Source organism: Manacus candei, unplaced genomic scaffold (assembly GCF_025592945.1).
Source record: "Manacus candei isolate 608988 ecotype Guabito, Panama unplaced genomic scaffold, ASM2559294v1 h1tg000025l, whole genome shotgun sequence".
NCBI classification, from domain to species: domain Eukaryota; kingdom Metazoa; phylum Chordata; class Aves; order Passeriformes; family Pipridae; genus Manacus; species Manacus candei.
In genome coordinates this window covers 1563518-1576718 of record NW_026138073.1, presented here as the reverse complement: position 1 = coordinate 1576718, position 13201 = coordinate 1563518, and the positions used below count along the sequence as shown (strand labels likewise).

At 47.1% G+C, this 13201-nt stretch overlaps 1 protein-coding gene across 18 annotated transcripts in view; it reads left to right on the top strand.

Moving 5' to 3' along the window:
- ITPR1 (inositol 1,4,5-trisphosphate receptor type 1) overlaps positions 1–13201 on the top strand; it is a 163737-nt gene that overhangs the window by 104763 nt on the left and 45773 nt on the right. For all 18 annotated transcript variants that reach the window (XM_051788603.1, XM_051788610.1, XM_051788618.1 and 15 more), the window contains 2 exons: positions 2700–2832; positions 3484–3674. In XM_051788603.1, coding sequence (XP_051644563.1) covers positions 2700–2832; positions 3484–3674 — 324 coding nt within the window. The remainder of the gene's footprint in view (positions 1–2699; positions 2833–3483; positions 3675–13201) is intronic.

The following is a 13201-nucleotide window of genomic DNA, read 5'->3' as shown; positions in this document are numbered from 1 at the left end:
CCCGCATCAAAGTGGTGCACAGCACTGACAGGATGGTTAAAGAACTGTTCTGGAGCCAAGCATTGCAGCTGAATTAATTGGAACATTTCTTAAATACCACTGATTTTTTTTTTCTTCTCCCCTCTACTTTGATCATACACTGATATTTCATTAGCTAACATGGTGGGTTTGCATAAATCTGTAGGAAGCAAAGCTTTTTTTCCCAGATAGAATTTGAGATGCTGGTGACTGTGTATTGCCAGCCCTCCAAACCCATGGATGAGCACATTCTCAGACTAGAAGCAACTGCTTGACACCTATTCCTACCTGTATTTTCCGGTGATTTTTGTCTTGTTTTGGATACGCAACTCCTGCAGACACCAGAGGTCCTCTTGGTCAGGTGTCTCCACTCACCCCAACTATTTTGATCATGGAATAGAAGTCACCTTCTGCTCCACAATGGGCCAGAAGGAAAATCTGGACACAACTCCAGGAGCTTTAGTTACCCCCCCTGAATTCAGGAGGAGGTGGAGTTCAGTGAGCAGCCGTTCTTGTGGATGGATGTGTGTTATCTCTGTAGTAAGTAGTAAAAATGACTGGTTTAAATGCCAGTTGATATGATGACTGACAATTAGTTCAACAGCAGAGGGAGAAGGTAATGTGAGAACTCCCTTGTAACTTCATTTTTTCATAGGGCTCATGTGGGTATCAAGTTTCCTTTCTAATCGGGACATGTGTAGAGGGAAGGTGTAGTTCAGGGGTTTTTTTTGTCTGGCTTGGCCTTGTTCTGTCATGTTGCCTTCCTTACCTGCCAGACTGGGAGCAGGGGGATGGATAAAGCTCTACATCGTGTACCCAACACTCGAATGTCACTGTCAGTCACAGGCGCTCCTCCAGGGTAGGAATTTGCTGGAGCTCCTGAGCTGTCTCTTGCCTCTCCTACATGTTCACTCTTTGGCCCAAGCGGTGATGGGAAGCGTATGCCCCTTGGAAGAGTGCTCATCTCCTTGTACTGTTGCTTCCACAGGAATTTTCCTTTTTTTTTCTGTTTTTTTGGGACTTTTGGAAGCAGCTGATTGGAATGCTCTCCTCGTGTTTATTTTACAACCTGTCTCCCTGGCACTTGCTCCCTCCCCATCTGATCCCATAAAATGCAGCTCCCATGCTGCAGCGTTCATGCTAATAATCCATAGGAACAATTTTTAAGGTGCTGAATTGTGGTGACAAGGAGCAGGTGGTGGGAGCCCCAGTTTGAGCCCCAGCCCTGCAGGGAGGGCAGTGATCCCTCACCAGCTCCAGGCACATGTTGGGCTTTTCCCTTTGGAAGCGATACCTGAAATTTGGTAAAGAACTTAATTTCCAGACAGGTTTTTGTCTTTTTCTTTTTTTTGAGGGGGTGGTTTAAGGATTTCCTGAAGTTACGTTCGTGAGTGCCAGCTTTGCATGAAAGCAGCGTGACTGCAGCAGTGCTGGAGTTCTGTATGAGCCCATTAATGCACATTTATGTTGCTCCATTTACTTATTTGTGTTTTAAAGGCCTCTTGTGAAAGTTTAAAAAGTAAGACTTTATTTTTATGTCAGGTAATATATTAAATGGCATCTTGACTCTGTAGTCAGACAACTAATTTCATTTGAAATACAGTTGAAAATCAGTGACGAACGTGTGTTTTGCAAGTGGAGATAAAGATAAGATACTTTAGTTCTTCCTGACATATTTTTAATATGAAATTATTCTTGGCTAGATTTTTTTTTTAATTATTATTTATGTATTGAATCCCCAGAAAAGCCCCTCCCTCCCCTCTCAAGCACTGTCCAGGGTGGTGCTGCTGTGACCACGCTGCCATCAGCAGTAGCTCCAGGTTACAATAATCCCCAGTTTTCCTTTGTGCACAAAGACCTTATAAAAACAGGTTAATCTCGGTGTGGTGTTTGTGTGCTGCTCGTTGCTTTGTCCAGTTCCCCGAATTCCTGGGAATTCCTGTAAGGACTGGAGTGGGAGCAGTGCAGGGTTGTTTGCCCTGGGAGGTGGTTTGCTCTGGGCTGACGCAGCGGCTCATGCTGGGGGGACGTTCCGGGCGCTCCCGGGCTTTGGGGTTATCTGAGGACTGGTGCCCTGTGGAGTCCAGGGCTCATGTGCTTGGATGCTGACTGCTGGCGTGAGCGGCGGCTGGGGCAGCTGCCAGCAGGGAACAAAGGGCTGGGATTCAGCGGGATCGCTCGGGTTTCCGCTCAGCAGCTGCTGATGGAGGGAGAAAGGAGCACATCCCTGTAAAGCTGGTGAAATGGCAAAATGGGATAGGTGTGGGAAGATGGGATTGCTCCCCACAGCATCATTTCTAATGTTCCTCTTGCGCTGATCCGCCTCTTAATTTTGTGTTGGTGCTGTACAGATGCAACTTTTTTACATTTAAGACCAAGACAGTAGAACTTAGTTTAAAAAAAAAACAACAACCTCTTTGAGAACAAAATCTGTCTAGAGAGCTCTACACAAAACCTGACCTGGAACTGTCCCTGTGCTGGGAACTCATAATCTTACTTGAGCCCCATGAGACCCCCGGTGTCCCCGCCTGCCCGAGCACAGCAGGAGTTACTCGGTGGATTTTTCCCAATCTCCAGGGTTTCGGTTCCCCCCCCTTCACCACAAGAAGGCAAACAATAACAGCAGTGGTTTGTTTGTTCCTGAGGCTCACATCATGATTTCATTCTCCTCTTTAATCAAGGGTGAGGCGCTCAGGCAAGTGTTGGTCAACCGTTACTATGGCAACGTGCGGCCTGCGGGACGGCGGGAGAGCCTGACCACCTTCGGCAACGGGCCCTTGTCCGCTGGCGGCACCGGCAAGGCCGGGGCGGGAGGTAGGACCTGCTCCTGCTCCTCGTGGGGCCTGTGCTCTGCCCTGCCCCGTGGTCTGTGGCTGTGTCTGCCCCCAAATCAGCACCTTACACATGAAACAGGGATTTTTCCCCCCCCCTCACTGTCCTCCTCTATGAACTCCCAAAACCGAGGAAGCCGTCCACATGGATGACTGCCTTTGAGGCAGCAAAATGAAGCAGACAGCTTTTTATGCTTTCCAGAGACTACCTTGGGTTGGCTTAAAGTTTGTGATGTTGCTTTGAATAAATGTACTCAGAAATCCTGATCAATTTAATTAATATATGAGGAATGTGCTTATAAGGATGTCAGATTATTAACCGTATCTGGAACAAAACCATTTCATGGTATTCCAGAGAGACTGGGAGGTAGGATGAGGGAAAATTCTGTTTGAAGTCAGTTATAAAGTGCAGTTTATTTAATTTGAGACCATTGCCAAAAAATCAATAGTCATAGAATCCCAGACTGGTCTGGGTTGGAAGAGGCCTTAACGCCCATCTCGTTCCAACCCCCTGCCATGGCAGGGACACCTTCCACTAGACCCAAGTTGTTCCAAGCCCTGTCCAGCCTGGCCTTGAAGAGGTGCCATCGGCGTGGGGTCAATCTCAGCCTGTTTCTCATGATCACCTTTATAGGAGGAAGCTCCGGATCGAGTTCAATGAGCCGAGGGGAGATGAGTTTGGCAGATGTCCAGTGTCATCTGGACAAAGAAGGTGCATCCAACCTGGTCATAGATCTCATCATGAATGCCACCAGTGACAGAGTCTTCCATGAGAGCATCCTGTTAGCCATTGCCTTGCTGGAAGGTGGGAACACCACGATACAGGTAGGGAAATGAAAAACTTCTTGTGACCAAACTGTGTTGGGAAGGGAAGTGTTTTTATGGAATCCAGGAAACTTGAGGAGTTTAAGGAGATGGGAGGGGAAATGACTAAAGGATCTATGACCTGTAATTTTGGGAAATATTAGTGTCTACCATGCAAAAGTGAACTTATTAAATGCTTGCATGGGCATTGGGTAACTGAGGTGTTTCCCAGGGCAGTATAGAGGAATGTCTAATAAAACAGCTTTGTAGGTAAGTTATTGACTGCTCTTACAAATTAGTTTAAGCAACTGCAGTGTGCTCAGACTTTTACAACGAGGTGTTAGATTTCAGACTGGAATTTGAAATAAGTGTATGGTAAACTCCAGACCACTGCTGTTCTCCTGCAGTCTTGCTGATCTTCATTTCTGTGTTCTCAATAAGGATTTGATTTCCCTAAATGAAAATTGTACCTGATGTGGATTGTAATGAATACACAACAACAAGCTTGTACATTATTCTTCCAAAGAGAAAGTAAAACCTTATTGCAGAAAAACATGCTTGTAAAGATGATTGTACATGTGGTATCTTACTCTTTTGGCTCTGCATGTGCTGTGTTTGCAGACTGTCTGTGGGGCTGAATCCTGACTGGTTATAATTGATCACTGAGGTTAAAACACACACTAGATCCCTACAGCAGCACCTCTTGTGTCCATGCAAACTTCCCTTGAGAGGACAGGGAATGTCTTTGGGCTCCTTTGCTTGTCCCTGTAATCAGTACCCCTTTTTTTTTTTCCCTGTGTCTATGCTCTGAAGTGAAACTTCTTCGTAGAAGACAAAGTGGGAATTGAGTGTTGAAAATCCTACATCACCTTAAACTGCAAGGACAGGATTAACATTCCTTGGGGACAGTCACTCCTTTAAATTTCCTGCTCTTCTCTAATGTAAAGGAAGCTGAGCTTTCATATTCCCAGCTCTCAGGGAGCCTCAGGTAACCTCACACTGTCATGCTGGAAGGAAAAACAAACTGCACCAGCCTGATGTGGTGAGATCCTTTGCTTGTGCTGGACCCCAGCATGGATGGACTGAGCAAAGTCACCTCCCACTGAGCATGAACCCGTGTTGGGAGCAGATTCCATAGTTCACCCAGTCAGAACAAACAGGGAAACCTGCAGTCTGCCTCCAAAGATGTCTTTTCCACCAGAAAGGGAGATGGTTTGGTTTGCATTTGCTGTCCGTAGCTGGGAGGCTGTACAATAGCCCTGTGGTCAGCAAGGAGCCGTTGGCAGGGGATGCTCGGAGCAGCGTGTGACGCCTCCACACCACACACTCCTGCCAGGCTCTGCTGCTCTCCAGCCTGTACACGTATGTGGTGCTTCCACAAACCAGAGGAACTATTTTCCATGCTTTCCCACTCAGGAATAAGTGCTTGGCAGGTGTCTTTAGGATGTGCTCTGGGCAGCCAGCACTCACTCGGTGCGTCTACGTGCTCCAGCGCGGCAGGACGGGCTGGGAGGGGGCTCTGGTGTAGTGTGGGCTGCTTTTAAGTACAAAATGTTTTAGGAACCAAATGACTCGTGGTGCCTACAGCTAATGCTGGGAGCTCTGAGGGCTTGGACACACCCAGGAGCTCTTACTCATGCATGCAAAGCACACATGAGATGTTATTGAAAATATCCCGTGGAGCGGTTGGGATGCAGATATTCTGTGCTGGAACGCTCCACGGGTTTGACAGCAAAAGGCAAAAAGGAGGGTTTATCGGTGCTCAGACATGTTTCCCTGGCTTCCCTCTGCATTGGTTAAACTGCTGGTGGTGGGGAGAGTGTTTCCTGGTGCCTCGCAGTGGCCTCGGCACAGTCAGGGCCTGTGGGGATGATGGCAATGGCAGTTGGGAACAGCCTGTACTCAGCACTCTGATCTCTCAGTAGGGTTTTAGTCATGAGAGCCAAGTGAGTAGAACTTCAATGGGAAAAACACCAACCACAAAGCTTAACTTCTGGGAGAACAGCTGGGAATCAAAGAAAAGGTGGAGGCTTGCTCTTTAGTAAAATCATCAGTTTGGGTCTGTATCTCCCAAGTAATTGCTGAATGATGTGATGGCCAAGTCAGACTGGTATCCTGAGACAGTGAACTCAGGTAATCCAGCTTTGCTGTCTCCACGTATGAGAGTGGCTGATGTACTCTGAGTGCAGAGGGCTCTGGTGCAGCCCAGCTCTCAGGAGAGCTCTGTGGGTACTTGCTAGTCTGCAAAGCTGATGTTTTTTAGACAGCAGCCTTTGGCTACAGCACAGTCAAGATCTACTGAGGGCAGCAAAGGGATGGTCTCCCACTTAGTAGGATTTCATTTTTACAAAATACACTGCAACATTTGTCTGCTTATGGAAACTAGATGCACTTACAAAAATGAACCCAATACTTTGTGTCTTTTATCCCGATCTTTCTCTAATCTGTGTTCTTTTGGTAAGTTCTGCAGAGTAGGTAGGTAGGGCTTGGCAGACTGCAACCTGCAGAGTAGATTTGCTGAAGTTTTTCAGCAGTTTCCAGTAACTGCCAGCGAAGAGTCATCTTCAGTCTTTGGACTAATAACTGTGTTCTTTTTGCATCACGTCCATTTGTCATTGTGAAAGTTGACCTAGCCAAACCAACCAGCTTTTCTTTGAGGTCTAACACAGTTTATCTTCATTTCATGATTTTTTTTTCCCTATTATTAGCGGCTTTTGATTTATAGTATTCTGAACAAGTTCATTCTGTGCTCAGTTTGAATAATTTTTAATGAACTTCAATTACTTCTATCTACAGGCCTTTGAAAATAGGAAGCTGGTGGGATAGGGACAGGTTATGTAAAAAAGACTTTTTGGCAGCAAGGCCAGAAATGTGTCACCCCTGCATGGCATTTTCTTAACTCCAGGTTTTCACACGGGAAATTAATTCGGCCTGAAGTGAAGCAGAGGGTTTGTACCAACACACAGGAACTTGCACATGATGATTGTAATATGGTTAATAATGGGAGTTCCCGGGTAACTCCCATGAGCTTCAGTGGGAGAACAGATCCCCATGATGCTGGGAAGGGATAACTGGAATAGGTGTTGCTGTTTCATTAGGTAGAGGTAGGGCCAATATTAAGGGTAGGCAAAGTAGGTGGTTGCCAACTCTTGCAAGAAAGCAAATCTAAAGATGTTCCTTATTCTAATTGGCAGGAGGGATTTTTATTGCATTGTTAAGAAGATTAATGTGGGGGAGAAGCAGGACAAGAAAAAAATACTCCTGGTTTCCCTTAGGAAGGAGGCTGAGCTGGTATGTGGCACAGTGAATCCCACGCCACTGTGTTCTACTAGAGGGGTAAATGTGGCAAATGAGCTGTTCTGGGAAGGTCTTTGCCCACTTAGGCCTCTCTGGATGGAAACTTTCTGGGTTTTAGTTCTTGGAATTCACTTAAAAACCCTGTCAGGTTCTTTGGTAGCAGGGCTGGTGGTGGCATTGTCGTGGCTGTGTCCCGTGAGCTTGTGGCTCAGCGGGAGCCCTGGAGCTCGGTGGGAAGCCTGCCCTCATTTATATGGACACAGAGGCAGAGGTGGAACCTCAGGGTCAGCACCGGCCAACAAATTAACCTGACAAACAGTGCAGCTCACTGAACTGCAAATTACATCAACCCCTTTATTAATTTATATAACCCTCAGCATCCACCTCGGGAGCGCTGCAGTCAGCGGTTCTGCACGGAGCAGCCCTGGGAGGATGCCCCATGCTCTCCTCTGAGGGGGAGCATGCCCTGCATCTAGGGAGGCACCTATCCCTGGGGTGCTGGTTTGGGTTCCCTGTACCCGAGCTGGCATGGCAGGTGCCTTGCTTGTGGAACTGCGTCTCCTCAGGAAGGGATAAAACTCGGTCCATTCCCTGCACACCCGGCAGCACAGGGAGCTCTGCTCTGCTAAAGCAACCTTGGCAAATGACTGACAGCAGAGGAGATTGCTGAGGACTTGTCCTGTAACACTTGTCTCTCATTTGCTAAATAAAAATTCCATGTGCCGTTACTCTGCCTCACCTCCGCAGGGTTTCGGGTTTCCTTGGTCGGTGGAAGTTAATGGCAAGTGGAGTCCCTTACGTAACACCTCTCCATGGAGACCCTGCTCCTTTAATTAGGGATCTTCTCCAAAGTCAGCTTGCGTGACAAATTTCCCACACGCACATGTTGATATTTTCAGCCAGGGAAGGTAAAATGAGGTTGGTGACATTAGTTTTGTTGCAGGCGTTTTTTAAGCACTGCCCCAAAGTGGCGCGAGGCACGTCTGCCCCTTCAAGGACAGTGGTGCCTTCATTTTCCTTATCCATAGTTCTTCCCAAGGTGGGCTGCAGACACAGGGAATGAGGTGATGGCACTCAGCACCCAAGGGAAAAGGTGATTATTTTTCAGGGAAGAAGTGGCTTTTGCTGCTGAAGCAAGTCACAGCTTCTGCACAGAGGAGAGTGCACACAGCACTCTCTGTCCCGCAGCAACTGAGTGTGGGGTGAAGACCAGGGGCCACCCTGAGTGGAGATAGCACGAGGAGCTGGTGGTGGTGGACTGCAGTTGTGTCTCTGTCACAGCATGGCAACAGTGAATCTGTGTAGTGTGGAATTGTGGCTTGGAGCTCATCAGTGTGTGAGGCTCCTTTTGTGCAAAAAGCCTTGTGGCTTCAGGTTGCTTAAACTTCCAGAGCTCTTTGGTTCAGCCTGCACCCACGAGCTGAGTGTTTTGTGTGCCTGACAGGGCTGGGGGCTGTGCTGCCCATCAAACGGGTACCACGAGGGGCTTGGAAGAAGCAAGGTACAGAAACCCCAGCAGCCACCTCTTCATCGGTCAGGTTTGGGAGGAGAGGCTGCACTGAACTAACACAGCTCTCCTGTCTCCAGCTCTGGCTTGTGCCATACTCAGACTTGGACTCAGTCAGCGTTTCTCCTCGTGCATTGCCACCAGTGAGGAAACGCCACCATGGTGAACTGTGGTCTCCTTTTCTGTTCCTCAGACTGTCCAGAGATGGTGGATAGTTATTAAGTAACTACAGGATTGCTGCACAAAAGGAATCCAGAGCTGTCCGGTCCTTGTCTGTGTTTCTGGCACTTAGGAGCCCCACGGAAGCCCAGTGAGCTGAGGAGGTACCAGCCAGTGGTACAGGTCAGCTACAGCCCTTGGGTTGGAGGGAGCAAAGACTTTGAGACCAGTTTGTGTCCTTGAGCTCACTGTTGTGTTGGCTCTGAAATACCAGCACAAAAATGTCCTATTTGGTTGCCCAGACACTTTGTTTCTTTTTCTCCGTGGCTGCAATTGCCCTGCAAAACGGGGGTAAAGCTTTGCAAAATGTCACAGAAGTATTAGGGGGATGAAATGTAGGTTTAGTGACACAATGGTGCTTTAGCCTTTGTGGCTTGGGCCTTTTAAATCACATTTATTACTTGGAAGATTTGCAGCAGTGACAGATATTGGCGAGCACAGACAATTGTGTGTGATGGTAAAGGCTTCGGAGGCAAGAATATCTTTGGGTCACTAAACTTCTGTAAATAGCACTTGAGAACTTTTGGTCATTGATAAAACAAAATTTTTTTTTTAAACAAATTTTAAATTTTCTGTTTATTTATAGCAACCAGAATTCTTTGATACAGTTGATGATACAGTTGACATCTTTTTTATATTGTTTTAATGATACCTGTTTAGGAAACTACTGCCCAACCAGGAAGCTTTTAGCACGTGTTAAGCAATTACCTGTGTCTTTCACCATTTAAATGAGTTTTGCTCAATTTAAAGTACATCATAATTATTTTGACATTGAGTGTGTTACTTCAGAACATGACATAAAAAGCCAGAGTTGGTAAGGACCTGCATCATAAAGATCAGCTGTGTCCTTTGCTGAAAGAGCCCTCTCTGTAATGAAACCTTCTGCAAATCCTGACGTCCTTGACACTGCAGTTGTCTTCCAAACAAGGCACAGGACCTGCACTAGCCATGAAGTCAGTGCTGAGGAAACCTCTGCCCTGATGCTCTGCTGCTCCACAGGAGGAGACTCAGGATGCCAAGCCTGTGGGAGCTCCATCTCCTTCACATATATTTTAATACAGTTAGCACAGGGAAGTCTCAATCTCCCACAGGTGTTAGATACCACCAGGTTCAAAACAAACAAGGCCCATTAATAATGCAGTGTGAGGAGTCCTTCCTGCAGAGGTGATTTCATTGTCAGTAAGGGCAGGGAGATACAAAGGTGAGATTGAGTACCGGGGGGAAGAGGTGAGATGATAACAGTACCACCTGGACTTTCCACTTGAGCTATGGCTGATGCTGCTTTCTGAAGTATATTTGGGCCATCAGTATTCCTGTAGCAGAGCATCTTCCAGTCTTTTTGCCCAAAGGAAGGTTTTATGCTTGGATTTTGAGGTGCCCATCTGTGTGACTGAGCAGTGTAGGTGGAAAAAAGGAGAGGTGCTACCTCAGGGTTCAGCCGTGTCTTGCTCTCCAGTCTTGGTGCCCTTGTGTTGTTCATGGTTGTTGGTACCACCTCCTGTGTGTCAATCCTCTCAGCATTCTACCATGATCCTGGTCCTGCAAGGAGCAGGGACACAAATCACTAATTCTCCCTGTTCCTCTCTGTGGTATCCAGGTCCAACCTAAACTTTTAAGATGATCCCTAGCAGGATTAAAGTCCTCCCTGAGCAGGCAGAGGCAAAGCTATTCAGCAAAACAAGGTCATGCTGCCTTTTTTTTTTTTTTTTGGTAAGCACAGGAATCAACAAAGCGCTGTTATATAACTTCTATTTATATCCCACTTGCTCACTAGCTGCAGGCACACAAGAGTAGCTGAGAAGGGAATTTAATGAGCTCTCAGGGCTTGCTCACCTTCCAGAGCGGGTTGGAGCCAGCTTGTTTTTGAAGTGCGTCAGCAAATGAAACTGGTGGTGGGTGGGTGGTTTGGGTAGGTGGACTGACTTGTTGCTATGGTTTTCTTTAATTCCTCTGTCTCTCAACAAGATCTTACACTTTTTTTTTTCTTTTGGGGAGTCTGCAGACTTCCCTGTTTCTCACACCTACACAGTGCTTGCCAGTTTGGTGGGGAAGTGGGATCCGCGCTCCTGCCCCGCGGATGAGCCGAGTGACCCGGCGGAGCTGTTCCCACTGGGGGCAGAGGAACCCAAATCAGGCTCCCTGCTGACAGCAGGGCAGGCCCCGAGGCTCCCACGCTCCGAGGCCATCTGTGAGCACAAACCCCAAACCCGCAGTCATGCTGGTACCTGTGGTTCCCCAGTGTGCCTTCACGTCCTGAGGATCATCCCATGTCACCTTGTGCTCCTGGGGGTTGTACTGGCTCTGGAAGGGCATGAGGGAACCTCTCTGGAGGCTTGTTCTTGCTTTCCTCTGTGAAATGACTTCAAATTGCATCAAGAGTTTGAGTGTTGCAGTAGGAGAACATAGAGGATATAAAGGCTCTTCCTGCTGTAGTTCTGCTGCTGCTTCATTTACAGCTGGTGGGGACAGATGAGCATTTCCACAGGTCAGGTTTTGTACCCTCATACCCACCAAAAAAACACACCCCATAAGGTGGACCCGAACCTCCAGAGCCATGCTGGATGGTGTGTGGATGCCCATGGCAGAGAGAGTTTTGTCTTATTTGTGGAAAACAGAGCTGGGAAGTCCTCCTTCTGCTTTCGGGACGAAGTTTATTTTACAGTTTGCAAAAAAACGCAGGCAATTGAGGTGTTCTGGCAGATTTTCCTTATGGATTTATTTCAAACTGTGAAGTATGTTCAGCGTGAAGTATTTCAGCTGCAATTTCCTTAAGCTATGCAAGACTAATGATATCCATCACTCACACCCAAAGTGATGGATCTTCAGCGAGCCAGGATGTATGAGAGATTTCAAGAGAGAGGGATTAGTGATATTTTAAACAAATAAATGAGGAGGGAGAGAAAGCAAAGTTAGGTTGGAATTTTCTGTGGTGGAAGCCCTCGCAATATGTTTAGGCAGAATGTAGAGGGTTGGCATTTGTGTTTAATTCAGTGCTTGTGTTAGTGCAGTTCCCCTTAAAATGTGGCTTTTTTGAAGTAGTCCAGCTCTAAGAACTAGTCTGGGGGTGGCAAACTCTTCCTGCAGAGATGAAGTAGCACACAAGTTTTGCATTGGTGCTAGCAGCCTGGCTGGATAACCCGAGCGAGCTGAGGTCCCTGTAAGAATTCCTCTCTAATGTTGGAATAAAATGTCCTGAGTTGAAGCCAGATCACTGATCTTTCTCCTCTCTCTGGAGGGACTTTCCTCTCTGAAATCTCCCTGGCTCGCCAAGTTCACGGGGTATTTTCTGTTCCCTGGCATTAGGGAGATGGGGAAGGACATGACAACAGTCTGCTTTAATTGGCGAGGTGTTCACTGGGGCTTTGCTTTTCCTTATTCCTTGGTAATCAAATATTTGTTCTCCTGGGGAATTCTTGGGGATCTGTAGGATGGTCTGGCAGGGCTTAGTGCTGTGGTGTGGTGAAACAGCTTTGAGAGGGTGCGGTCCCAAAAGCGCTCCGTGCTCCGCGTTCTCCGTGTGGGATCGGCAGCCAAGGGCTCGCCTCGAGTCAGGCCACCCCTTCTGGGGAGGAAACACAGCTGAGCAGATGCTGCTGCTTAAACCCAGTGCTTGCTGATAGGTTTGGGTTCTGTTTCTCACATGATCCTTCCGACAGGCCAGCCTGGAATTAGTGTCTGGGGCAGAAAGTCAAGCTGTTCCTACAAAGTAATCCAACAGTTGTTCCTTTTCTTGGCCGGCAAAACAGTAGTGACGTCGGGGCAGACCCAGGTTACAGCACAGGGAAAGGTGTTCCCAGTAAAGGTGACACAGCACACAGGCCAAACTGGGCCAGGCTTTCAAAGGCAAGAGCTGGAAATAAGCTGCCTTAGCTGGTTCCTGGTTTTTTTCCCATTTAATAATCCTACACTGGGCACAAACTCACTCATCATTGAATTTATTGTGGATTAGTTATATTTATAGTGGATTGGTCACCTGAGTCTGTACTCTGTGCACCTTACACAAAGGTACCGGGCTGCTGGGGTTTATGGCTTTGTTCTCCTGAGGACAGATGCCAGTTCTGCTGGTTAAAATCCATTTTTTTACCGATTGCTGGTACAGGAATCACAGTAAGGAGCATTTGTCCCTGCCCTTGGTTATCCTGCCTCTGTAATCCCCCTCCCCTGAACCGCTGGGGAGTGAGCTGAGCTTCTCTTTCACTCATCACTGGAAATTATGTATATTACATATGTCAAAGGTCTTGGAATGAAATGCTAATGCTAGGAAACGTGCCAGTTCTTTGCTGATTTATTTTTTTTTAAATGTGCTTCTGCAATCCAGCTTGTTAATGATCTGCAATATTTAAGAACATGCCAAAAAATAACCACCACAGAAAATGATATTAAAGCTGAAATGAAAAGCCAGCAAGCAAAAATAGTGTTTTCAGTTTAGCAAGAAACATTAGGTAAACACTTCACAGAGTATGTAAATAGTTAGAAGGGGATCGGAGACCGAATTCCTGGGAATAACGACAGAAGAGACACAAAA